General features: G+C 45.6%; 2 protein-coding genes across 3 annotated transcripts in view; both read left to right on the top strand.

Moving 5' to 3' along the window:
* Window positions 1–399: 399 nt before the first annotated feature.
* Window positions 400–12,543, top strand: LOC119384089 (uncharacterized). Its single transcript, XM_037652381.2, has 2 exons — window positions 400–1,016; window positions 12,100–12,543. Exons 1-2 carry the CDS (start codon window positions 456–458, stop codon window positions 12,532–12,534), a joined length of 996 nt encoding a protein of 331 aa, XP_037508309.1. The 5' UTR covers window positions 400–455; the 3' UTR covers window positions 12,535–12,543.
* Window positions 12,544–17,881: 5,338 nt separating this feature from the next.
* Window positions 17,882–26,644, top strand: part of LOC119384090 (hydroxymethylglutaryl-CoA lyase, mitochondrial) — a 39,799-nt gene continuing 31,036 nt past the window's right edge. Inside the window, exons 1-2 of one of the 2 annotated variants that reach the window (XM_037652383.1) lie at window positions 17,882–18,062; window positions 26,141–26,212. In XM_037652383.1, the coding sequence (XP_037508311.1) occupies window positions 17,982–18,062; window positions 26,141–26,212 (153 nt within the window). In that variant the 5' untranslated portion in view covers window positions 17,882–17,981. Of the gene's footprint in view, window positions 18,063–18,875; window positions 19,018–26,140; window positions 26,213–26,644 lie in introns of those variants that run through there. The other variant, XM_037652382.2, reaches the window with a different exon arrangement.

Genomic DNA, 26,644 nt, shown 5'->3' on the forward strand with positions numbered 1-26,644 from the left:
GCCCGGAATTCCAATCCCTCTGCAAGAATTACAATGCATAAGGCTTCCGCAAGCACTGAGTCTGCCATGCACACACAAAAATTACCTAGCGCGGCATTAGAAACACAAGGAAGCAATCGACGAGTTTCTCACGGACATGCACGACCAGCGCGGCAACTGTAATCACCAATCTCGGAGGCGCCATTCCACATAATGGCTCACGTTGACTGTGTTTTCGTGAGTGAATTAAACCAGCTTTATTTTTATATGCACGATTAGGCTATCGATGCTTATGTGAGAAACGGTGCTCATTAAACAGAAACTTTTTTATGCAATTTCCACACGGATGCAGCCACACAGACTTCGAAGGCCGCGGTTGTGGCGGTAGTTGACGCTTCAAGCGAGTTTCAAACAGCGCGGGTGCGTGACGCGACGGGCGTTGTAGTTTTGTGCACCAAGACGAAGCGCAATGCTCCATGCGCTACTCGCACCGCATAATCCTTTTAGTGGTAACCGCCACTTCTTTCTTCTTTCTGCGCATTCTTTACCTACGGACGGGCAGTCGCTCCGCGAGGAACTGGTGGGCTGGTGACATCGTGGACTTCGAGGGCGCCGACAATGTGACCGGTTTCGAGCGCCCAATCGTGCCCAACGTCGTCCACTTCGTGCGCCTGGGCAACGCGTCGCTGAGTCTCGTCGAGGCCGTTTGCATCCGAGCCGCGTGGATACAGCAGCGGCCCGCATCGCTCGTCGTGCACTGCGACCGGTGCGACGAGTCGACGCGCTCGAGCCCGCACTGGCCGCTCGTCTCCGCAATCCCGGGCCTCCGACTGGCGACGGTGAAGAGACCGCGCTACGTATTCGGCAAGCGGCTCAGTTCCATCTACCATGCATCGGACGTCGCGAGGCTGCGCATTCTGCGCAAGTACGGAGGCATCTTCCTCGACGGCGACTCGTACCTCGTTCGCTCCCTGGAGCCCTTTCGACGCTTCGAAATGGCACTGGGCTGGTACCCGAAACAAGCTCTCGGCACTCAGGTGCGTAGGCTCGCGATCCAGTAAGCGATCATGTCGCCTACTTTTGCGAAAGAAAGCCGTCAGGGGGGCCTTTTGTCGGAACACCGCGCATTGGCATTACTTGTACTCGCTTCCGAGGCGTGTTGATCGATATCCTGCCATTTATGAAGAACTACGCGCAAACTACCAGGATCCGACGTACTGATCATTTGGTTGCGTTTGGTCGCGCTGGGGCCTGATTCAGATCGAATGCTTCGCTATCGCGTTCTGACAAACAAGAAAGGAAACTGAGCTCGATAAAAAAACACCTTAAAAGAGCAAGTAACATTCAAATATTGTCCAAATTTACTCCTCCTCTTTATTTTTTTTTTTAGTTTGCGTCAGTAAGTACGACGCCGTGTCGTCTAAGACTTGCCGACCATCAGCAGTCGACGATTATTTCCGATTAATGGCACATGACGACAAACCGTAAAATTTCCTTGAAACGGGGGAAATTTCCTGAAAATTTCCTTTGCCTTTCATCTTTCTGTGTGACAAGATTGATATATGTTTCCAAGCGGCAGTGGTGTGACATGACGCAACATTTCCAAAAGCTTGACCCCATTTGTTGTCATGCCTTCAGTATTCGGACATGAATTTGGTGATCCCTGCGGTCTAGCTGTTTTAGCTTTAGTTTATTGAAAGCGGTACAGCCTCCAGCAGTCGACAGCACGCAGTATCAGCGCCTTACAACGGCGGTAATCTGCGAAACCGGCTGTAGTACGGCAGCAGTAGTACTGCCGGTCTCGCAGATTATCGCCGTTGTAAGGCGCTGATACTGCGTGCGGTCGACGCTCGCGCGATATCGTTAAAAATGCTGGAGGCTGCACACAGCCTTGTGAACAGGGTAACTAGCCAGTAGGAAACGGTCAGCCTGGCTTGTGGAGAAAACCAAGGGTTGCCACTTGTTGTTGAGACAGTGTGCAAAGACGTGAGAGAGATGACCTGTCTGCATGAGTCCCAACTGGACAACTCGCGCACTCCGGGTGAAACGACGAACACGAAAACAGAAGGACGACACAAGTCCTTCTGTCCTTTTGTGTTCGTGTCTGTCGTTTCACCCAGTGTGCGCTGCCATTACCTGTAATGATCAACCAACTACACCTGGCGACAGCTTTCTGTTGCAGCACAGCGAAGGTTATGGAACTGAAGCACACTTTTTACTACGCTGCTGCATATGTAGTCCAGGAATGGTAACTTTTGTAAATTAGATAGCATAAAAAGAAAAGAAATAGGCATTATGCTCAAGACTTCTTGCATTGCAAGTAAGGAAGCTTATCCTGTGAAGGATTTTCGGTTTTTGCTGTTTCTAGTTTTCTGGCCTTCTGGTGTCAATTTCTCGTTTTCCTGTGCCCGTTAACAGTTGCCTGTAAACGTACTTGGCGTAGTAACACATGTGCAGAAGCTCTGCCCACATAGCTTTGGCTGTGCTGCCACAAGAACTTGTTACCAGGTATAGTACACACGTACTTTTTAAGCAAGTTATGCTCTTCAATAGCAGACATTTGCCTGGTGAACAGAAGAGAAGCACAACTACGATCAAAATTGTTTTGAATATCCTTCAGATCTGAGGTGGCGTGAGGCATAGCAGCGCTTCAACTTGTTATTAGGCTTGCAGACACTGTATATCTTGAGTGTCAATGGTGGGAAGTGTTCTTGTCAAACGATTGTCAGCGTCTGCTGGATTGCAAAAGGGGTTGCTTTCCTCTCCAAGGCAACAACTCTGCCAGGCCAATCTGCTGGTAACAGTGTTCTGCCACAGCACTGCATTCTCTGATTAGGTGGCAAAGGTCATTCTTCTGTTGTCCATTTCTAAATATCAACAGTTGGCAGAGTAACAAAAGCTTCCAACAACGGCAAATTCTGACAGATCCTTCAGAGTCTGTCCGTAAGGTAATGAGAATGGGTCTGGTAAAAAAAAAATTTATTGATCTGGTCAGTGTATATTATTGAAATTGTTCGCTACACTGCTTCCAACATAATTCGCTTGCTGAAAAGGCTCCTGAAAGTCGGCTGCCATGACCTCTTTCAGAGACCCAGTGAAAGCCCACTGGATGGCGCAAACACTGTTGAAACGGTGACCCTTCAGGCTTCTCTTGACCTTTGGGAACAGGAAGAAGCCTGCTGGGCTGACATCAGGGCAGTAACATCCCTGATGTGAGACACTCGCACCTCGGATGACTATATTCATTCCTAGCTTGCACTCGGAGAGTAATGAGAACCATCCAAGTACCAGTGAAGAAAACGACGCATCCTTACATGCATCCTCAGAGTCCATTCATAACCAGATCACAGAGTAATGTCCGTACTGAAGCACTTACTGTTGCGAAAGGCCAGCTAGATCAAAAAGGAAGACACACCACATGAACACATACTAGAGACTTTCACGAGGTACAAGAAGCGCACAATACTAACACAGAATTTTACGCCAGTGGATCTGACTTATGTTGGAAGCAGCGTGGTTGAAAGTGTATGTGGGAACGTAAAGTTAGACTGCCAGAATTTGCCTTGGTTTACTCTGCCGAGTGTCATGCATTTTGGATGGCATTATAAAAACTTCTGAATGCCAAGCATGTACACAGGCTCTCAACAAACAATCTCAATATAAGTAGGTAACATCCTGTCACAACTATGTGAAGACCAGAAACTTCTGCTGAGTCCCAATACACATTGGTACTGCTGGAAATGAATGGGCAAGTCAGTTGCGGCAAAACGACTTGAAATTTCAAAGGTAAATACAGGATGGTATTCAAGCTATTCGGATGGCGCTGGCCTTGGAATGGCAGCGTGGGCAGAAATTGAAACAGAACAGTACGCTTCAACTCATTAAACCTGTACGTCCTTTTGTGAATGGGAAACATGTTATCGTCAAGAACATTTCATGACAATAATTCTTTGTCGGCTTTGGATTAGGAGCGCACACATCCAGCACAATTCCGATTTGCCGTTTATGAATACGATTAGTTATTGAGAGTGGAGGAAGAGCCAGCATGTGATAAATGCCGTGAACCAACAGCAGTGCTTCACATTTTGACCGTGCACATCAAAAGACAAAGACAAAAATGCTTTGGTGCACTGAATAAGTAGGTAAATATTCAGATCTTTTTTCATGCACACTGTACGAGATCGGAACTTGTTACCGGAAGAATATGTTTCTCTATCTGATAATCATGATTTTTATTCCCCACTGTGTTTACGATAATGTATTGTTGACCTAGTTTTGTTTGAGCTTTCTGTTTTACATTTGAAAATGTTAACCTGTTGTCTTGTTCACTTTGATGTTAACGTTGCTTTAACATTTCTGTTGCTTATTACTGTAAAACATGTAGCACGTAATACTAAAGTTGTCTCCCTTGCCATAATGTCTTTGAGGCAATGCAGGTATTCTGTAAATGAAGAATTAAGGGACATGGACACAGGAACTATGAAACACACAAGGTACAAGTGCTAAGCAAAAAGATGGCTTCTTTGAGGGGTTGCACCTGTGTGTAAGGAATTTTCATGGCTTTAACGTTAGGCCAGCCAAATGTATGGCTTAGGTGTTCCTCGAATGTAGCTGAGAATATAATAACGTTGTCTAGATAGACCAAGCGTGTTAGCCACTTCAGGCTTCTTAGCACGGTGTCCATTAGACACTGAATAGTAGCTGGCGCTAAGCATAATCTGAAAGGAAGCACCTTAAAGGGCCCCAAACCACCTCCGGTGTTTTTTAACATATCAAGGTAAACATGTGCATCAAGTTCAGAATGCCGTCGTGACCAACAGTGCGAAACGTATCAGCTGTGGGCGCACCACAAAATAAGAAGACAATCCCATGCACCTCATTGGGTCTTTTGGGTCCCCCCGTGTTGGTCGTCATGGCAGCACCAACCAGAACCTGCTTGTCTGCAGTAGATATCCCTGCCCTTCCTCCTGGCACGGGGAGGAGGAGCACTCCGTGAAAAGGAGAGATGCACTGACAAGCTGAGCGCAGCGAAAGAAAGTGCGAGCGCCGCTTTCAATCATCAAACACATCCAATATGACAGCACCATTTCGAAAAATTCTTACGGCTATGTGTTCGTTCTAGACCCGTGCACAACTGCAACACCATAACTAAATTTCGACCTCTGGGTGGTTTAGGGGCCCTTTAAATTTTAGACCATTGGGTGTCATGAAGGCAGTTTTCTCACAATCTATTTCGTTGACCTCTATTTGGCAATAGCTGCTTTGCAGGGCCATTGAAAAATAGCGTGTGGTCATTTGGTGCACTGGTGTCTCAGGCTTCAAGAGTGTTAAGTGACTATCATTTATGAATCAGGGAAAAGGCATACTGACACCGACTGCCACTCGCAGTCACTCGTTGAACCTGTCGCTCTTGATGACTGCGGCGAACGAAAGCTTCTTCCGCTCAGTGATTTCTTAGAAGGACGAAGTAAAGATGTGCCACGAGTTTATGCCACAGGACTGCTATCTTCTTGCATGTGGAACGATGTTCTCTACATGACGAATTTTTCTCCAACTGGCAGCGCATACTTCTTTATTGTGCCTGCATCCCTTCATAAAGAAATTCTGAAAGCATGAAGCGACCTCTGGTCATCTAGGTTGCACCTGTACATTGTCCCCACTGCAACGCAAGTGTTACTGGCCAGAGCTACCCACTGCTACAAAACATCACGTGTGGACTTGTGCCGACTGCTAACTACGCGAAAGGTCCCGCGGCAAGTCAGCAGGTCTTTTACATTCGCAGCACCAGCAAAGCCATTCTCCCCAAATTAGAATGGATTTCCTGGGCCGATTCCCAACTTGTACAGCAGGGAACAGATGCATTATTGTCGCCACCAATTAACTGTCTCTTTACACAAAGAATAAAGCTATGTAGCAGAGCACATTAGCAGAAGCGGCGCAGTTCTTAGAAAATGTCACCCTTCGGCACTGCACCCCAAAAGTAGTAATCACAGCCATAGGAACTACCTTCACAGAAGATCTTTTGGAGTTGGTTCTCGGACTGAGTTGTACAGCTCACCGGAAAACAGCTGCACATCACCCCCAGACGAGCAGACTAATGGAGCACCTTAATAAGAACCTCGCAGACATGCTCTGCATGTACACCACCGACACGGCACATAAAAACTGGGATCAAATTTTGCCTTACGTAACCTTCGCTTATATTAACGCTCAACAAGAAACTAGTCTAATTCAGTTTAATCCATGGTCGCAAAATTACGACGACATTGGGCGCTATGCTACTGCGTGGGTGTGACTACATTCTTACTGGCACTGAATAATTTAATCAGCACGCCGAAGAAATGGGGCAGCCTGCCCACGTGCACATCTGCCACCAGCAACACCTAGATGCAAAACGGTATGACCTACAACAGATTTTGTTACCTACACTACAGGCAACAAGGTATGGGTCTGGATCCCAATACATTGTCGCGGACGTTCTGAAAAATTGCTGAGACGATACTTTGGTCCATACAGACACATGAACGACGTGAACTACGTGGTCGTTCCCAACAGTCATTGTAGTTTTAGTCACTAGAAGCATTCACCCGAAGTCGTGCATGTTGTGTGGATGAAACTGTACCTGCCCGGCTAGCTCTCGTTTGTTGTCTGTGCCAGTGCACATGTGTGCGCTTTGCTAAGTAGAGCGTCTGGGTTGCGCATTGGGACGATGCTTCTTTCAGAGAGAGGCAAATACCACATGCATGCTGCGAGAGGGAAGAACAACTTTAATTAACATAAGGCTCCCTGGTTACTGTGGGTGGAGCAGGGCCCCACCGGCCATTGCGGCTCGCCGGGCCTGGCCAATTGGCTTGCCATGTCCAGTTCAGAGTCGCGCCTCCCACAACCAATTTATGAGTCTGCCTTTACTTAGCGGTGACACAGCGTCTGCTGGAGAAAGACAATGCAAATACGCACATGCTATATATATACAGAGGCTACAAAGGACAACGAGGAAGAAGTCTCGCGTGTGCGGTATTGAAAAGACCGACCTGCTGCTGTTCTCTCAATACGTGTGTTACAACTTCTGTCTTGACATCGCAACAGTGTCATCCTGTATGCGTCAGTTCTCTGAAAATGGAAGATGAAAGGTTCGGTTGCTCTCTCTTTGCAAGGACATCTAACAAAAGACTCTAATTAGTTTCTGCATTCCACTGTCAAGCTGTCTACCCATATTTTTGGAATTCAAGTGCGGGAGCAAATCATCCACCACGGATGACTTCACTACGCTGGAATAATCGTCAGCGTAGCTTCTAAACATTTGTGGCTGAAAGTGCTTTTCGATGTCTTTGATGACGAACGCAGCAACCGTGACCGAGATGGTTGCATCCATAGCAGTACCACTTATCTTCTCCGTCCAGCTCTTGCCCTTCCCTCGCTCTCACTGGAGATGGCAGGTAGAAATAGGCAATGCTAGTGACAGGCATGCAGTGTGGCCAGATCGTGGCTATTACACCATCTAGGAAAAACATACCCTAGCTTACTGCAATTTTAGTGACAGGCATGCAGTGTGGCCAGATCATGGCTATTACACCATCTAGGAAAAACATACCCTAGCTTACTGCAGTTCTAGTGACAGGCATGCAATGTGGCCAGATCGTGGCTATTACACCATCTAGGAAAAACATACCCTAGCTTACTGCAGTTCTAGTGACAGGCATGCAATGTGGCCAGATCGTGGCTATTACACCATCTAGGAAAAACATACCCTAGCTTACTGCAATTCTAGTGACAGGCATGCAATGTGGCCAGATCGTGGCCATTACACCATCTAGGAAAAACATACCCTAGCTTACTGCAGTTCTAGTGACAGGCATGCAGTGTGGCCAGATCGTGGCTATTACACCATCTAGGAAAAACATACCCTAGCTTACTGCAGTTCTAGTGACAGGCATGCAATGTGGCCAGATCGTGGCCATTACACCATCTAGGAAAAACATACCCTAGCTTACTGCAGTTCTAGTGACAGGCATGCAATGTGGCCAGATCGTGGCTATTACACCATCTAGGAAAAACATACCCTAGCTTACTGCAGTTCTAGTGACAGGCATGCAATGTGGCCAGATCGTGGCCATTACACCATCTAGGAAAAACATACCCTAGCTTACTGCAATTCTAGTGACAGGCATGCAATGTGGCCAGATCGTGGCCATTACACCATCTAGGAAAAACATACCCTAGCTTACTGCAGTTCTAGTGACAGGCATGCAGTGTGGCCAGATCGTGGCTATTACACCATCTAGGAAAAACATACCCTAGCTTACTGCAGTTCTAGTGACAGGCATGCAATGTGGCCAGATCGTGGCCATTACACCATCTAGGAAAAACATACCCTAGCTTACTGCAGTTCTAGTGACAGGCATGCAATGTGGCCAGATCGTGGCTATTACACCATCTAGGAAAAACATACCCTAGCTTACTGCAGTTCTAGTGACAGGCATGCAATGTGGCCAGATCGTGGCTATTACACCATCTAGGAAAAACATACCCTAGCTTACTGCAATTCTAGTGACAGGCATGCAATGTGGCCAGATCGTGGCTATTACACCATCTAGGAAAAACATACCCTAGCTTACTGCAATTCTAGTGACAGGCATGCAATGTGGCCAGATCGTGGCTATTACACCATCTAGGAAAAACATACCCTAGCTTACTGCAATTCTAGTGACAGGCATGCAGTGTGGCCAGATCGTGGCTATTACACCATCTAGGAAAAACATACCCTAGCTTACTGCAGTTCTAGTGACAGGCATGCAATGTGGCCAGATCGTGGCCATTACACCATCTAGGAAAAACATACCCTAGCTTACTGCAATTCTAGTGACAGGCATGCAATGTGGCCAGATCGTGGCCATTACACCATCTAGGAAAAACATACCCTAGCTTACTGCAATTCTAGTGACAGGCATGCAATGTGGCCAGATCGTGGCTATTACACCATCTAGGAAAAACATACCCTAGCTTACTGCAGTTCTAGTGACAGGCATGCAATGTGGCCAGATCGTGGCCATTACACCATCTAGGAAAAACATACCCTAGCTTACTGCAATTCTAGTGACAGGCATGCAATGTGGCCAGATCGTGGCCATTACACCATCTAGGAAAAACATACCCTAGCTTACTGCAATTCTAGTGACAGGCATGCAATGTGGCCAGATCGTGGCTATTACACCATCTAGGAAAAACATACCCTAGCTTACTGCAGTTCTAGTGACAGGCATGCAATGTGGCCAGATCGTGGCCATTACACCATCTAGGAAAAACATACCCTAGCTTACTGCAGTTCTAGTGACAGGCATGCAATGTGGCCAGATCGTGGCTATTACACCATCTAGGAAAAACATACCCTAGCTTACTGCAATTCTAGTGACAGGCATGCAATGTGGCCAGATCGTGGCTATTACACCATCTAGGAAAAACATACCCTAGCTTACTGCAATTCTAGTGACAGGCATGCAGTGTGGCCAGATCGTGGCTATTACACCATCTAGGAAAAACATACCCTAGCTTACTGCAGTTCTAGTGACAGGCATGCAATGTGGCCAGATCGTGGCCATTACACCATCTAGGAAAAACATACCCTAGCTTACTGCAATTCTAGTGACAGGCATGCAATGTGGCCAGATCGTGGCTATTACACCATCTAGGAAAAACATACCCTAGCTTACTGCAATTCTAGTGACAGGCATGCAATGTGGCCAGATCGTGGCCATTACACCATCTAGGAAAAACATACCCTAGCTTACTGCAATTCTAGTGACAGGCATGCAATGTGGCCAGATCGTGGCCATTACACCATCTAGGAAAAACATACCCTAGCTTACTGCAATTCTAGTGACAGGCATGCAATGTGGCCAGATCGTGGCTATTACACCATCTAGGAAAAACATACCCTAGCTTACTGCAGTTCTAGTGACAGGCATGCAATGTGGCCAGATCGTGGCCATTACACCATCTAGGAAAAACATACCCTAGCTTACTGCAGTTCTAGTGACAGGCATGCAATGTGGCCAGATCGTGGCTATTACACCATCTAGGAAAAACATACCCTAGCTTACTGCAATTCTAGTGACAGGCATGCAATGTGGCCAGATCGTGGCTATTACACCATCTAGGAAAAACATACCCTAGCTTACTGCAATTCTAGTGACAGGCATGCAGTGTGGCCAGATCGTGGCTATTACACCATCTAGGAAAAACATACCCTAGCTTACTGCAGTTCTAGTGACAGGCATGCAATGTGGCCAGATCGTGGCCATTACACCATCTAGGAAAAACATACCCTAGCTTACTGCAATTCTAGTGACAGGCATGCAATGTGGCCAGATCGTGGCTATTACACCATCTAGGAAAAACATACCCTAGCTTACTGCAATTCTAGTGACAGGCATGCAATGTGGCCAGATCGTGGCCATTACACCATCTAGGAAAAACATACCCTAGCTTACTGCAATTCTAGTGACAGGCATGCAATGTGGCCAGATCGTGGCTATTACACCATCTAGGAAAAACATACCCTAGCTTACTGCAGTTCTAGTGACAGGCATGCAGTGTGGCCAGATCGTGGCCATTACACCATCTAGGAAAAACATACCCTAGCTTACTGCAATTCTAGTGACAGGCATGCAATGTGGCCAGATCGTGGCCATTACACCATCTAGGAAAAACATACCCTAGCTTACTGCAATTCTAGTGACAGGCATGCAATGTGGCCAGATCGTGGCTATTACACCATCTAGGAAAAACATACCCTAGCTTACTGCAGTTCTAGTGACAGGCATGCAATGTGGCCAGATCGTGGCCATTACACCATCTAGGAAAAACATACCCTAGCTTACTGCAGTTCTAGTGACAGGCATGCAATGTGGCCAGATCGTGGCTATTACACCATCTAGGAAAAACATACCCTAGCTTACTGCAATTCTAGTGACAGGCATGCAATGTGGCCAGATCGTGGCTATTACACCATCTAGGAAAAACATACCCTAGCTTACTGCAATTCTAGTGACAGGCATGCAGTGTGGCCAGATCGTGGCTATTACACCATCTAGGAAAAACATACCCTAGCTTACTGCAGTTCTAGTGACAGGCATGCAATGTGGCCAGATCGTGGCCATTACACCATCTAGGAAAAACATACCCTAGCTTACTGCAATTCTAGTGACAGGCATGCAATGTGGCCAGATCGTGGCTATTACACCATCTAGGAAAAACATACCCTAGCTTACTGCAATTCTAGTGACAGGCATGCAATGTGGCCAGATCGTGGCCATTACACCATCTAGGAAAAACATACCCTAGCTTACTGCAACAAGCTCCTGCCAAGCTGCATCGCTAAAAATAGCATGCTGTGCCAATTATGTCTGCTCATAACAGCCCTGCGGCTATTAAGTATTGGCTGTTGAGCATGTAGATTAGTTTGTTTTATCAGTGTTTTCAGGTTTTGCTTTGTATGTATATGCAATCAATATCGAAATGCATTCTGAAGGATGTAAAAGCTGTACATGAAGTCTTCATTTCTTATGCACTCAAATCCCAGACAGCAGGTATGCACCATAATTGAACAAATTTAACTAAAACACACTATGCTCACTTACAAATGGCACCAGTGAGACTGATGACATGTCTGAACATGAGCATGCTGTGATCAGACCTCTGCAGACACTCCTACGTAAGGGAAAATTAAAACAGCTCACTCAGCAAACAAGGTGTTTGAAATTATAGATTTACTTCCTTAACTTCCCATAGAATATAAATGAACAAGCCTTGCATGACAAAGAAAAATGGTGATTCTCTCATCATCATAAGTGTGGTAGGCATGTCAGCATGTGCTGTTGATGAGAATTTTGCACCTACGGCTACTTCTAGACCAGCATTGCAAGGATCCTGTGCAGTCATTTTTGTGCATTTTTTAATGCCTGTTGCAGTGAGTGGCTTACATCGCCAATAACAAAGGCTTGCTGTCATGCTACTGCCATTGATGAATCATCATGTAATGCCACCCCTGGGTTTATCCTACAGTAACCTTCTTATTGCTGTGTGGAAAAATTTACGCATAATGGTTTGCTCTTTTGCTTCCAGGTCCTTGTAGCCCACAAGAACGCCAGATTTCTCGAACTGTGGTACAACTCGTACCGATATTATCGTCCCGAGCTGTGGTACTGGAACGCGGGACGGCTTCCGACCGAAATGATTTTGGTGCCCCGACCACACCTTGTTCACCGCGTGCCTTATGACTTTGGTGTTCACAACGTGGCGCACCTCTTGTACGGGGTTTGCAAGCCTGACTGGCGGCAGTTCTTTGCCATTCACCTTCTGTTTCGACACAGGAGCTACTTGGTGACCACAGATACGTTCGGGCCATTGACGATATCCAACGTGGGCCGCTACAACACAACATTTGGCCAGATGGTTAGGCTGCCTTTGTTTGGAACTACAAGACTCGGAGATAACACTCTGAAAGAGCCTCAGTGGTTTCTTGAAAATGAGCTAGAGTACGTCCTAGATGCTTGCTAGTTTTTTAGGAATTTGAAAACACTTTATTTTAACATTTTACTAAAACATTGCCAATCTGTAGGCAAGGCTCTTGTCAAGACACGTGAGCAGAATGGCGTGCAGGTGGCGATTTGCACCGTGTTGTCCAAGAACAGCCAGAAATGGTTCCTTTCTTGGTGTCAACAGAAGCTATGCAGGAAGGGAGCCCAAGAGATCGTGAGAGCATCATCTGTCCTGGTACTGTTTTAAATCTTTAGTTGAATAATCATTACTTGTTTGCAGTCTCCAAGATCGACAAATGGCCGCCTGCTTGAAATTAAGTTGACATGGATTGTTGAAACAGCGTTCCAGAAACTTGGTGGTGCTTGTTTTGTGCCCAGAAAATTCTTACTTTGAAAGAAAATTGCACTTTTGTGGTCCACATAGTGCAATTAAAGCCGCCCTCCTCCTGGAAAGGCATGTGCCATGTCTGCACTGTCCGACAGCCAGCGGAGCATGGGGCTTCAGTGGAGCACAGCCCAGCAAAACTGGAACAAGGGTAACGTTAAGTTCGTTTGCTTTTGCGTGAATTAGTCTAAAATTCTCGAATTTCATTTTACTCTGTCTTGCAACACACTGAAGTAATACTCTAAGGCTGGAGTGGAGTACCTATTCTACCCCTCTGAGCGCGTATTCTAACCAATCACAAACTCTATGTTGTGTATCCACAGTCCATTACATAACGTAGATATTGTGGCTGCTGCCTGCCATAATGAGTCTTCTGACAGTTCCTGTGGCTGGCTCATGTACATGGTGTCTGAGCATTTCTAGAGGGCACCACACACTCCTGGTCCGGAAATAGCCGCTACATTCAAAAAAGAAAAGATAGTGCTCCAAGTCCCAATGATGTAACCCTTGGTCAAAGTGCTGCCCCCAAGCCATTTGTGTCTGTGTAGCTCTTAGTCTGCACATGAAGACAAATTTGAGAAACAGATCTCTATTCAGAAGGTACAATAACTACCTGTAACTTCGCTTATACTTGAAGGATCTGCGAAATACTTGTGGCAGGGCATTCATGAGTCAATCTATTCTATTACGAGTCTGTTCTATTGTTACATAGAAAATTATTTCAGGGCCTCTTTAAGCTATGCATGTGAGCACCAACTAGTTGGCCGGCCCTTCACCCAGCTGTATTTATAGGCCTACTGGGACATTACTGCTTTGACTGAGCCACTGCTACTTGTGCAGCTATATCCAAGCTGCCTGCTGGACTACCATATGTAAATGTATGGTCCACGCTGCTGATTCCTCTTGAATTCTTTGCAAGCAAGCTACTGTATATGTTCATCTGTATCCTCTTTTCGAGTACATGAAGTATGAAAGTTGGGGACGAACACAGATTCCGTAATGTGGTTTTGCCGCAGCGGCCAGACCTGCAACACTCAATATTCTGTGCACTGTATAGAAGTGTAGCCTTTGGTCTGGGAGGCAAAGATTACAGCTGACAAAACATGTGCACAATTTGCTTTAAATGCATTCCTCATACAGAGAGTCACTTTTTTTGTACGAATGAATCAACAACTAATATTCTAACCAATCACAAACTCTATGTTGTGTATCCACAGTCCATTACATAACGTAGATATTGTGGCTGCTGCCTGCCATAATGAGTCTTCTGACAGTCCCTGTGGCTGGCTCAAGTACATGGTGTCTGATTCAATCAAGGCGTTCCTCTTCGTCTGACATCAATCAAGGCGTTCCTCAAGGATCCATTCTTGGCCCTCTTATTTTTAATATACATGAATGACCTTCCTCAAACAGTTACTAACTCTGAACCTTTTCTTTACGCTGATGACACTACCATACTAGCCTCTGACAAATCCATTCACTTTTTGACGCTAAAATTACAGGAAGACCTAAATAGCATTCTAACCTGGTGCCATTGTAACTCCCTCAGTATTAATCCTACAAAATCTAAGTTCATGATATTCCACTCAAATAACAAAATTTTTCCATCCCAAGTCGCCATCAAACTAAATGACATGCTTATTGCTCCTGACAATGAATGCTCTTTCTTGGGAGTAATTCTTAACAACCTAAAATATTCTAATCATGTCACCCACTTAAGAAAAAAACTAGCTTTCGGTATTAGAGTTTTAATCAAAGCACGTGACTTTTTCAACACTTTGACTTTAATAAAATTATATTACGCTTTCATTCACAGTCATATTAATTATTGTATCACTACATGGGGTAACACATATTTAACCCATTTATCTCCCATTCAACACATTCAGAACCAAGCCATTAGAATAATAACTTCCAGCTCATATCGCAGTAGTGCATCATCATTACTTCACAACTTTGACATACTTCCTATTTCCAGTTTATTTAAATACCATCTCACCATTACCCTATTCAAGTCATTTATCCATCTTGTACCATCATGTATTTTTTGTCCTGATGTTCTTAGTAACTGTAACCCAACTAGATTTTCTTCAAATGGAAATTTTTTACTACCGTCTATCTGTACTAATTATGGTCGTCACACTGCTTATTTCCTTGCTTTATTCATATGGAACTCATTACCATCCCACATTAAACAATGTTCTACGATCGGCTTATTTAAAAAACAATGTATTCTTATTTGCTTAACTACTAGATGTGTATTTTTTCCTTCAATAATAATGTTTCTCGTACCATTTTTGTTTATGTATAACTGATTTATTATTGTTGCATCAAACCTCACAATTTTCTTGTTACATTGCCATTTCTGCAAATTAGGCAATTTCTATTTTTCAATCTTGGACAGGAGGTCCCCTTGCAGCCTAGTGCTTTCGGACCTCCTTCTGTATATTTATCCTGTACAATGTTCTGTTTCTGTAATAATATCTGAAATAAACTTGAAACAACAAAGACGTCACATGTGTTGACAATGATAAAGTAAATGTCTACCTTCTTGCTGCAGATGTCAAAAACCATATTAAAATGTGTGTTGATTTTGCAGCCAAATGTCTCATTTCATTTGGCTTACGTTTGGGGAATTCCTTTTATTATCTTTTAAATTTTAGTAGTTGGCCAGCTACTAAAATTTAGTAGTTGGCCAACTACTGAAATTTACATATTTACTTAAATTTAGCCCGGGATAAATTTGAGTAAATATGTGTGTATGAGCGCAGATGATTCAGCCATTTCAATGTTTAACAACGTTGTATAGAAGAAGGCTTTGGTGAAAAGTGAGGGAGTTCCAACTTTCTAAAACGAATAATGCTAACCATGTTTTCATTTTCATTAAGACCCAGGCCCGTAGCCAAGGGTGGGGGGGGCTAGGGGCCCAGGCCCCTTCGAAGTTCCGATGGAGGGGATGTTTTACCGAATATAAATACTAATAAAAATTCTAAAATAGTCAAGGATTTCAGCAAGTGGGCCTCGCCCCGCCCCCTTAAAAAATTTCTGGCTATGGGCCTGTTAAGACCATGTTCATCATGCTTATGTTGCATGTAGGCATTACCATGCTGTCTTCATCATGCAACGTGCACTCATGATTTTAGTGTTCATTCATCTCAAGTGTTGCCAGATGTATGTACCTTTCTTGTTGGAGTGTAGAGAACTTTTCTCAAATGTATTTATACAATATGCCACCATAAATAGGCGGGACCACAATATCCATGTCGTTCAATTCAGTGAGCACTGACTGTGCTTGATGCATTCAGTGTGGTCAATTTGTATGTTGCTTTAAAGGTCACAATTTGCGCGATTAAAGAGTTTATTTCTAAGTTTGTCGTTTACCTCTCTGCTGGCTGGTCACTGCACTTGGCCGCATGAAATGGCTCCTTGTAATTGATATCATGACCCACACATTCAACATAATGTTTTATAACATATATATATATATATATGTAAAGAAAGCTTAGTTCACTTGAGAGGCAGAAGGTTAATAATTTTCAGGAGGTAGGTATTCAGCTGTGTGAGCCTCTTGTTTTTTGCTTGGCTTAGTTGTGGCAGCAAAATAAGCCTTCGCTATATTTTGTTTCTGTTATTTGCAAATACTACACGCCTAGTAATTAGGTCAAGTTTGAGGGGCAGCATGGTACAATATACAAATGTAGCAGCACAGATGACTAAACCAAAACTATGTTCACATGCTGCAGTAGCATACAATTCACAAGCAGGTGCTCGAAACATGCTCAGAATTCTAACATGAAAAATTGGAATGGTACGATCGTGGCAATGTCATTTGGAGCAGAATCGCACTAATTTTAATGTGCAAATAATTACCTTAGGATTTCTGCAGACCATTTGAGAAAGGAAGCTGTGCCTTCAACCCCTTGCACTCAAAGAAAAATTAAGCCCAATCGATTCCTCTGCGTTCCTATTTTTGCAATGCTTGGATTACTTCAAATTTTTGTACATGATAGAGCAGGCCGTAGCATTTTTCTGCGAGTATAAAAAAACCAGAGGCTTTTCTTTTACGTGCATATGTGCGTGCTCCCTGTTTGCTTCATGAGGTGCTCGTCATTCACGTATGTCTCTTCAGTGGAGCATTTTTAAAATTTTTTTTTCAGAATGGCTGCCTGCAAGTTCGATTATCTCATTGTTTATTCGTCTGTTTCGATGCCAATAATTGCTACATTACAATGACGGCTGTGTTATTAAAACATTTTCAACCCTTCAGCACTGCGCCCACACATGAAAGAGGAACTAAGCAAAAACTTTCCTGTGTTAATATATGCATTCCAACTGCGCAGCCTTAAATAAAGTGGCACTAGGACAGCCATGCTGCAGAGCACGTCCCAGCTAGCTGCGAGCGCGTCGGGAGAAAACTCCAGATTTCCTGCTGCGGTTTTCCAGCCATAAATAGGTCACTTTATTTATACAAGACACTGAAACTAGAATCAGGCGTAAACTTCGTGTTCCCTTCTCGCCGCGAGCGCTCTTCGCTCTGTCTATTGGAAGCGGCAACGTCGGTGCATGTTACTGACGTTACCAGATGTTACCACTACCACGGGCTCACTTTTGAGGGCGTCGCACAAAATGCATTTTATGAGCTGAAAGCTGGCAGCTCGTCTTTTTACTTAATTCACTGTCTGTGCGCGTAATAAACCATAATTCAGAGAGTGTAGTTGTACATTATGTTAGTTAATTGAAGCCAAAACCTTCATTGTTCTCGCTTCATGACAATGCTAAAAGTGCAATGTTCTGGTTTCGGTTTCTAGGTAATTGTCCTCAGTTGAACTTCATTTATCCAACGCAGACTGAAGACGCGGTACTAGTCAACCACTTAAGTGAAACAATATATCGTGTAAATTAATTTCGACGTTACGTGGGACACAACATCGTTTGTAGAAAACGCGCAACCACAGACCACACTACGCAAAACACTGTGTGTCGCTAGTGTAGTGCAGGCACCGGTGGAGCCGTCACCCGAGGAGAGCCGTGGCAGGTTGCGGTCCGTTCGAAGTCGCGAAAGTAATCGCTCGGAGCATACCATGTTTGTGTCATGCGGCGGATTCTTGAATCTAGGCGTCGGCCTCGCACGTCGCATGTGTCGGACGTACGTCACTGCCAAGGTGAGCGTCGAACGTCAGTATTTTTTACTTAATATGCTTCCGCCAGCCTAAGCAGTGCCACGATTCGATCGTCGCGCGTACGTGTATGTGTATGCATTTTTCTTTTTTTTCCTTTTAAGTGCGCGAGCCCGCTCTGCGATTTCGTTAACCATTCTAAGCTCGTATCGAACCGACTTGGCAACAACAACAACAAAAAAAAAAGGCCATCCTTGCTGACCTTGACCCAGAGTGAAACGCGATGCCGCTGTTCAATTCGACCTGCTGAGCTGTGTTTAACTGGGCGCTGTCAGATGCTTCTCTAAGGGCACTGCTTTCGGGCTCTGGCCAAAAAGTCTTCATGCATGTCAGTGCGCTCGCTGCTCATGGTAAAAAGACCTGTATGAGGCAGTTCACAGACGTTGCATAATTTTGCTTGCATAACCGAACTTTCAAGGGATGTCTCTCTCGCTTAACTCTTAACTATCGAGTACGGGCTCGCACAATTCTTCCCTGGAAACCGCCTGCAATAATAACTCGGTTGGCAGGGTCCTGCCAATATTGCTGCACTCTAGGTCACGGGCACGCGTCCCTCGGTGAGTCAAACAGTCGGACGCAGTCTCTCTAAAACCTGTTCCCCCGGCGATGGGCGACACACACTGAATCCTATTAAAGCCGAAAAAAAAAAAAATGTTTTCCTGCGGCGAGTCGCGCGATGAGCGTCCGTTGGGCACGTGACATAATTACCCCAGCAGCGATTGGTTCAAAGATTGGGCTTTACGACTGACGTCAGCACGCGTCAGTGATGGAAAGGGTGGGGGTACTTGAGTTGAGACACGTTCGAACCGACAAGATTCTGCTCGGAACAGCTGCTTGGCGATCGCTCTCGCCGGTGTTTTCGTGGGCGCGGATTGAATCGCACAGTGCACCCTGGGATAACATGGTTGTCGCGGAGTTCGAACCATTCGCGCATCCAAAGGTTGGTGCTTGGTTTCTCTGATTGGCGATGCCTCATGCTGTCTTGATCCTTTATGGTCAGTTGTGTACTCCACAGCATCGAAGAATGGAAACCCATTAAGGAGCTTTACTCAAGGTTATTCGGTGCACAAGATTAATGTGTTTGAAATATCTTCATTTGACCAGTAGGAGGCCGTGTGCAAGAGTTTCCACTTCGCTAGTGAAAAATCTTTGCTACGTTTCAAATTCCCTTTAATATAATATTCAACTGCAAAAAAAAAGGAACTCTAGAAAGGCAAGTTTTGTGCAACAATCATTATTTTTTTCAGTGCTCCATGTCTTGGTGATACTGTAAATCCTAGCAGAAATGAAGAAACAGGCTCACATATCTGGCGGCATGCATCAGCTTTTGGGAACCGTATTTAAGTGTGAGCAAGCATCCGGCAGCATGCAGCTGTTGTCCATGCACAGCTGTGTTTCCACCGCATATTTCAGAGAGTTTCAGTAAACTTTTTTCTTTTTTTTGAGCTTTCTTCTGCACAGCTCAGTTTTTGCTGTTGTCTTGGATACATTGCGGAGGTATTTTGGGAAAGTTGTGCATTTGTGCATAGCTTCACAGCAAGTACAATTTTCAGCTTGACAAAATACATTCACACTTTGTTATGTGGCACTATGCTTGTGACATATTCTTGTTTTTGCTGAGCTTATTCATGCTTATTCATCATTGAGCGAAGTGCAGCCTTTCATTCTAGCTCTCTTGTCTCACTCATTATATCTGTATTGTAACGTCTACCCTCACTTGTATACAAATTAATCTGCGATTAATACCTGCCGCGGTGGTCTAGTGGTTAAGGTGCTCGACTGCTGACCTGCAGGTTGCGTGATCGAATCCCAGCCATTGCAGCCGCATTTTTTATGTAGGCGAAAATGCTACAGGCTGGTGTACTTTGATTTAGGTGCACGTTAAAGAACACCAGGTGGTCAAACTTTCCGGAGCACTCCACTACGGTGTCTCTCATAATCAAATCGTGGTTTTGGGACGATCAGGATAGCATGTCGAGTCAGACAACGCTCGAGTTGAGGTGAAAAGTAACTGCCTTTATTGGACGCTTGCATCTTTTATATACTCAGGCATGCACAGCATGATTGCCAACCTTAGGGGACCTTGGTTGCCAAGCCCGATACATCTTTCTTCCTCTAATTATAGAAACACATGTGAAATTGCACCGTACTAGTTAATTAAGCCATTTGCTGAAAGTTCTGGTCATATGCAAGACAAGGGGGCTGTTTTCTTAACCGGGTGCTGCGGCAAAAGCCAGTGTCGCCTAGCTCAGCATTCGTGTTTGCTGGAGAACTTTGTTGCCCTGGTGTCTGGTACCGTTGAGTTGTTTGGACAGCAGGGACTGGATCTTCAGACATGGGACTCCCGTCGCCTGGAAGGAAAGTACAAACATTAGCACTGTCTTCCATAGAGTCGGGAATGGTTTTTAGTGACTGTTGAAAATCTTCATTGGTTCGGGGCAGATGTTGCTGGTTGCGACGAAGCTGAGACCCATCCTCCGTGCGGACATTGCATGAGCGAGGGTTGACTGATTTTTCTACGAGGGCCTTCCACCCAGATTTGCTGAGCAGCCTAACAGTGTCACGTTCGCCCAGTTCTTCCAGTGAACGCCTGTGAGGGTGCGTTTGAGCATGCTTCTTGACCTCTGGCGCCTTATGATCCCCGAAGTCTGGTAGCCTTGCTCTCAGCCTCGCCATGAGGAGCTCGCCCGGTGCTTTTCTGCCTTCGAGTGGTGCTGTTCTGTAAATGAGTAGTCCAATCCAGAATTCTTCATTCGTGTATACCGCTTTCTTGAGAAGACGTTTCACACGTTCACTCCTTTCTCTGCCAATCCGTTTGAGCGCGAAAATCCGGGGCTAGGCATAACGTGAGCAGAGTCACACTGTCTTGCAAAAGCTTTAAGCGCCTGCGATGAAAACTGTGGTCCGCCGTCTGTACAATCTTCCAGCGAAATGCCGTGGCATGCAAATATCATGGCCAACTTTCTTATCACACATTGGCTGGTGCTTTGTGGAAGCGGCTCTACCTCGGGCTAGTTTGAATAGGCATCGTATCATCATCAGCCTGTCTACGCCCACTGCAGGGCAAAGGCCTCTCCCATGTTCGGCCAATCAACCGGGTCCTGTGCTTTCTGCTGCCACGTCATACCTACGAACTTCTTAATCTCATCTACCCATCTAATTTTCTATCTCCCCCTCACGCGTTTGCCATCTCTTGGAATCCAGTCAGTTACCCTTAATGACCACCGGTTATCCTGCCGACGTGCTACGTGCCCGGCCCATATCCATTTCTTCTTCTTGATTTCGACTATGATATCCTTAACCCCTGTTTGTTCCCTCACCCACTCTGCTCTCTTCCTATCAATTTCCTTTCCATCGCTCGCTGCGTCGTCCTCAATTTAAGTTGAACCCTCTTTGTAAGTCTCCAGGTTTCTGCTCCGTAGGTAAGTACCGGTGAGATGCAGCTGTTATATACCTTCCTCTTGAGGGAAAGTGGTAGAATACCATTCATGATTTGATAATGCTTGCCGAATGAGCCCCATCCCATCCTTATTCTTTTAGTTATTTCACTCTCATAGGCATCGTATGCTGCAAGGTAATTTTTCCTGGCGTGCTCCAACAAGTCCACACCGACCCTAGCCCATGGTAGTTCAGAACGATTCCTTTGCAAGAGCGGTTCACTCGGCTGCCTGTAAGCAAAGCACCGGCAAGTTGAGCACCTGGAAGCTTTATCGGTTATTTCTGCCGCCATGCCAGGCCAGTACATGAGTACCCTTGCCATTGCCTTGCACTTTCCGACATCCAAGTGACCCTCATGCAGACGCTGCAACATTTCTTTCCGCAGGGACTTCGGAATGATAACTCTAGAGCAACGCAGCAGTATGCCTTCTGCAAAGGACGGTTCTGCTTCGAAGGGAGCTGTTAGGCTTCGACCATCTTGAAGCGCTTCAATTACTTGCCTTAGCTCTTTGTCCTCTATAGTTGCTCTCGCTATCTGCTTGCTTGTTGAGTCGCTGACGAGCGTGAAGAGGACAGCCGTCACGTGGATGGCGACGTCTTCAGGCTCGCTTTCTGGCTGCTCATTGCTGTCGCATCAGATTCTTGAAAGGGCATCGGCCAGGGCAAGGTCTTTCCCCGGGATGTACTGCAAGGAAATGTTGAATGGCATGAGGTGAAGAAAGAAACGCTGTAGGCGAGGAGGCACGTCTGACAGGCTCTTCTGAGCAATGGCTGTCAGTGGCCTATGATCACTTTCAACAATTGCGTCGAAGCCAGTGATAAAATCACGAAAACACTCACAAGCAAACGTGACTGCCAAAGCCTCTTTATCGATCTGTGCGTATACCTGGTTTCCGCTTCTGCCAGCACCTGCGACGCATATGCAGCTGGCCGCCAGTGTTCGCCATGCAACTGTAAAAGCGCTGCCCCTAGCACTAAACTCGACGTACCAGCTCTTATCTTGGATTGTTTTGATGCATCGAATATGGCAAGCACAGGTGCTGTCGACGCTTCGCACAGCTTTTTCACTCCTTTTCATGGCGCCCTGACCAATCGAACATGCAATTATGCTTTAATAGGGCTCGCAGATCTTTAGTCTTCTCAGAGAGGTTTTCAGTGAACCTGAAATTCGCCAAGAGCTTGAGTCTTCAAATCGGCAGGCATTTCAATTGCTTGTACCCTTGAAACAACTCCGAAACATTCACAAGCCTGAAGACCCAGTAGCGCTTGCCTCCCTTTCTTGACCACAAAGAAATCTGTCGGTTCTTCAATTTCGCCACTGCGCACTGGGAGCATCACGGTCCCAAAGTGTTATCACTCCACCATCTTAGCTCGTCAGGAGCATGGAAGATGGTACAAGTAGCCGTCCTTCGCTCACCTTAAGAAAAAGGGCCTGAGAAAGCAAGTTGGCCTGTGCCCCCGTGTCACTTTTGATGTGTATGGAGCGATTAGACAGCGTTGCCGTGATTATCCAGTCTTGGCCCGTCGACACACCGTTTATGCTCACGGCCAAGATCTGGAATTCGTCATGCAATTCCGCTTCAATCTGGGAGGGACAGTGAACCTCTTGAACGCGTGTTTTTTTTTTGTTCTGCAGCATGCTGCAAAGTGGTTTCGTTTCTGACATATGGCGCATGTTCTGCTTGTCTTATGTGGTTCCTCGCTTCATCCTTCGTGTTTTTTCCGCGCTCCCAGTTTGCTGAACGAAGAAAATGAATTACCAACTGGCCCACCTTTCGATCCTCCTGCATGTTCTGCCCCATGCTGGGCATTTCCTCGGCTTGTGACTTTGGTTACTGGAGGGGCACTGACGAATATACCTTCTCGCGGCGCCGTCTTGCTGAGATTGTTTTTTTCGTACGGTATTAATTTGCCTCGTCCTTCTCCCATGCCTGATTTTGGCTTATCCAGTGTCAGGTCCTTCTCCCATAGAAGACGCGTCCTGAGCTTGTCTGGCGTTCCGCAAACAAGCTGGTCTCGAACCATTAATTCCTTCAAGTCTCAAATTACAGCCCTGAGCTTTCAGCTGAACATCGCGCAGAAACTGCTCAAACGGTTTCCCGTCCCTCTGTTGCTGAGTTCTAACGATGTAGCGCTCATAGGTCTTGTTTCGTTTTGGCGTGCAATATTCTTCAAATTTCTTCACAATAACGCTGTAGTCATCACGCTCCGCTGGTGACAGTTTAAACGTGTTGAATATATCAATTGCTTCCTGACCTGCTATGTGAAGGAAAACTGCAGCCTTCTGAGCACTCGAGCGTTCAGTCGCAGATGAAGTTGCCTTGAAGTACAGGTCCATCCTCCGGTGTATTTCCTCCAGTTTTCTGCCGGCACCTCGGACAGCACTAGTTTATCAGGGGGCGGGAGTGCTTCCATGGCACCTGCTCAGTCGAAGCTGGTACGGGCGTGATAAGAAACTTCCGACACCATGTGTCGATCAGGATAGCATGTCGAGTCAGACAACGCTCGAGTTGAGGTGGAAAGTAACGCCCTTTATTGGACGCTTGCGCCTTTTATATACTCAGGCATGCACAGCATGGTTGCCAACCCTAGGGGACCCTGGTTGCCAGGCCCGATACAGTTAAACCCCAACAATTATTATCTATGATTAATAAAGCAGTGACGGTAAGTTGTGGCATCGTTCTAATTGGATGGTGTAGGGTGTCTTTTCTAAAAGACACCCTAAGACTGTGTGAAGTGGAAGATGGAAGCTGTGATGAAAAAATCCGTAAACGGGGGTGGGTGCTCGAGCTGACGTTTCGACAAGTGGACTTGTGTTCTTCAAGGCTGGAACTGATTTCCTTAGCCATCGTGTGTAGATGCTTCGTGCCCTCTCCACCAGAAGGGAGGAGGGGTGGGGGAGAGGCCACCGTGATGACTGGATGAGTCATAACGAACGCGAACAAAAAAAAGGAACAAAAAGTGGGGGGCGGGAGACGGGAGGGTGTACGTTTCGCTGAATGATTGTCACTGGAAGCACGTGGCATTTTAACAATAGTAGGTTCGAAATGCCTAGAAGGGATTAACTCTCATTCGTTTTCGTTGTGTATGTACCATACCGAATAGTATGGTATTCCGGTGCTTAAGCACCGGAAGTGATTACGTCCATCATATAAAATCTAGTTTTACCTGCACTAGTTCAAACGCTATCTACACGATCGAATGTTCATATTGTCAAATACGGTACATAGGCGAAATGGGACAGCCTGTTAATGTTAGATTAAACGGGCATCGCGCGGACACAGCAAAGAAGTTACCCAAAGCAGTGGCAGAGCATTTTAATGTAGCAGGTCAGAACTTCGAAGATCTCAAACTTTACATACTTCAGTCAAACTTCCGGTCCCCAAGAGACAGAAAATATACAGAGTCATACCTTATTCACAAGTTCAATACACTCCAGCCAGCAGGTATTAACGTTTCTAAGGGGCCTCTTGAATCTATTCGGTATGGTACATACACAACGAAAACAAATGAGAGTTAATCCCTTGTTCTAGGCATTTTGAACCTACTATTGTTAAAATGCCACGTGCTTCCATTGACAATCATTCAGCGAAACGTACACCCTCCCGTCTCCCGCCCCCCACTTTCTGTTCCTTTTTTTTTTTCGCGTTCCTTATGACTCATCCAGTCATCACGGTTGCCTCTCCCCCCCTCCCCCACCCCTTCTCCCTTCTGGCGGAGAGGGCACGAAGCATATACACACGATGGCTAAGGAAATCAGTTCCAGCCTTGAAGAACACAAGTCCACTTGTCGACACGTCGGCTCGAGCACCCACCCCCTGTTTACGGATTTTTTCACCTAAGACTGTGTGAATCACTGTCGCATAATATGTATCAGGCAGAATGTGTCTTCGTGATCATTGCTTGCACATAAACTATGTGATGCCTGGAGTACTATCGGTGTCAAATGAAACACGAACAGCAGAGCACGTGGATCAAGCATTAACAAAGCTACAGTGCGCGCCATCCAGTCATCGCCAGCGACAGGCGCGCACGTCCGGTTTGGCAGCACTGCACGATCCCCCTATATTTCCACTTGTGTTCTTGTTCTGACAGTGGTGGCCGGCGTGGGCGTTCCGAACACTTTTGCTCCTTTCCCTTTGATTTTCTTTTATTTCTTATTTTTAGTTCGTTTCGAATCTCAGAACTGGAACAGACACGAAGATATTGGAGTGTGGTGGGATCGCGCAGTGCTGCCAAACTGCATGTGCACGCCTGTCAGTGGTTATGCCAGAACTGCACTCACTGTACGTTTGCTAATGCTTGATCCACGTGCTCCGCTGTTCGCATTTCATTTGTTGTCGATAGTACATCTTGTCATGCTTGAAAATCTGGGAGTGAATGTGCATAAAATGGGTGCTTACCATATTGAAGTGGTGACTGCTGTGAAAAGTGCTGTGCCGACAAACATTTACTGCAAACACACTGCTGCAGTGACTCCTTAGGCGCTCTGCTTGCTAGCTTTACAAGAGGCTGTATGAATACGCTCTACAGTTGTACAGAGTATACACTGCTTTTGATGTGCACATATCCAAGCAGTACATTTTTACGTTGTACTGCTCTTTGCTGCTCACAAATTTTTGCAGAACATTGGAAGCTTTCCAGATTATGTCAAGGTGGTCGAAGTGGGTGCCAGAGATGGTCTTCAGAATGAGAAGGTATGTGCAGTCTCTCCTTTTTGTTTTTAATTCTCGACTGTCAAGTATAAGTTCATGTACTGCATTTGATGATTGTGTGCAGCACTAGAAAGGCTAGAGTGACTTCTCTCATCGCTCGCGTTTGCCACAAAAAAAAAAAAAAAAAGCATTACGTATTGGAAAATCATGCAGGCATGTGTCGTGCAAAGTTTCATGATATTCTGTCTCGTGAAATGTCACATACTTATTACCCGCAATGCCTTGAAGATGCGAACCTATTTATTCTCGAGTGAGCAGTGTCACACACGACACGACCAGTAACTAGAGCACATGTCATACACCTGTGTTGAGAATACACTCGTACTCTAAATGCGAAGATCCCCAAATAACAGTTCATTTGATGTAGACTTATGTGTACTACCACAGGGGTGGATGCAGCCGTCCTCCCTAATC

Source organism: Rhipicephalus sanguineus, chromosome 2 (assembly GCF_013339695.2).
Source record: "Rhipicephalus sanguineus isolate Rsan-2018 chromosome 2, BIME_Rsan_1.4, whole genome shotgun sequence".
NCBI lineage: Eukaryota > Metazoa > Arthropoda > Arachnida > Ixodida > Ixodidae > Rhipicephalus > Rhipicephalus sanguineus.

Bases quoted from the DNA above. Each gene is read 5' to 3' on its own strand.
- LOC119384089 (XM_037652381.2), top strand. From the start codon at position 456: ATGCGCTACTCGCACCGCATAATCCTTTTAGTGGTAACCGCCACTTCT. The intron at 1,017-12,099 runs GTGCGTAGGCTC...TTTTGCTTCCAG, and splicing joins AACAAGCTCTCGGCACTCAG to GTCCTTGTAGCCCACAAGAA.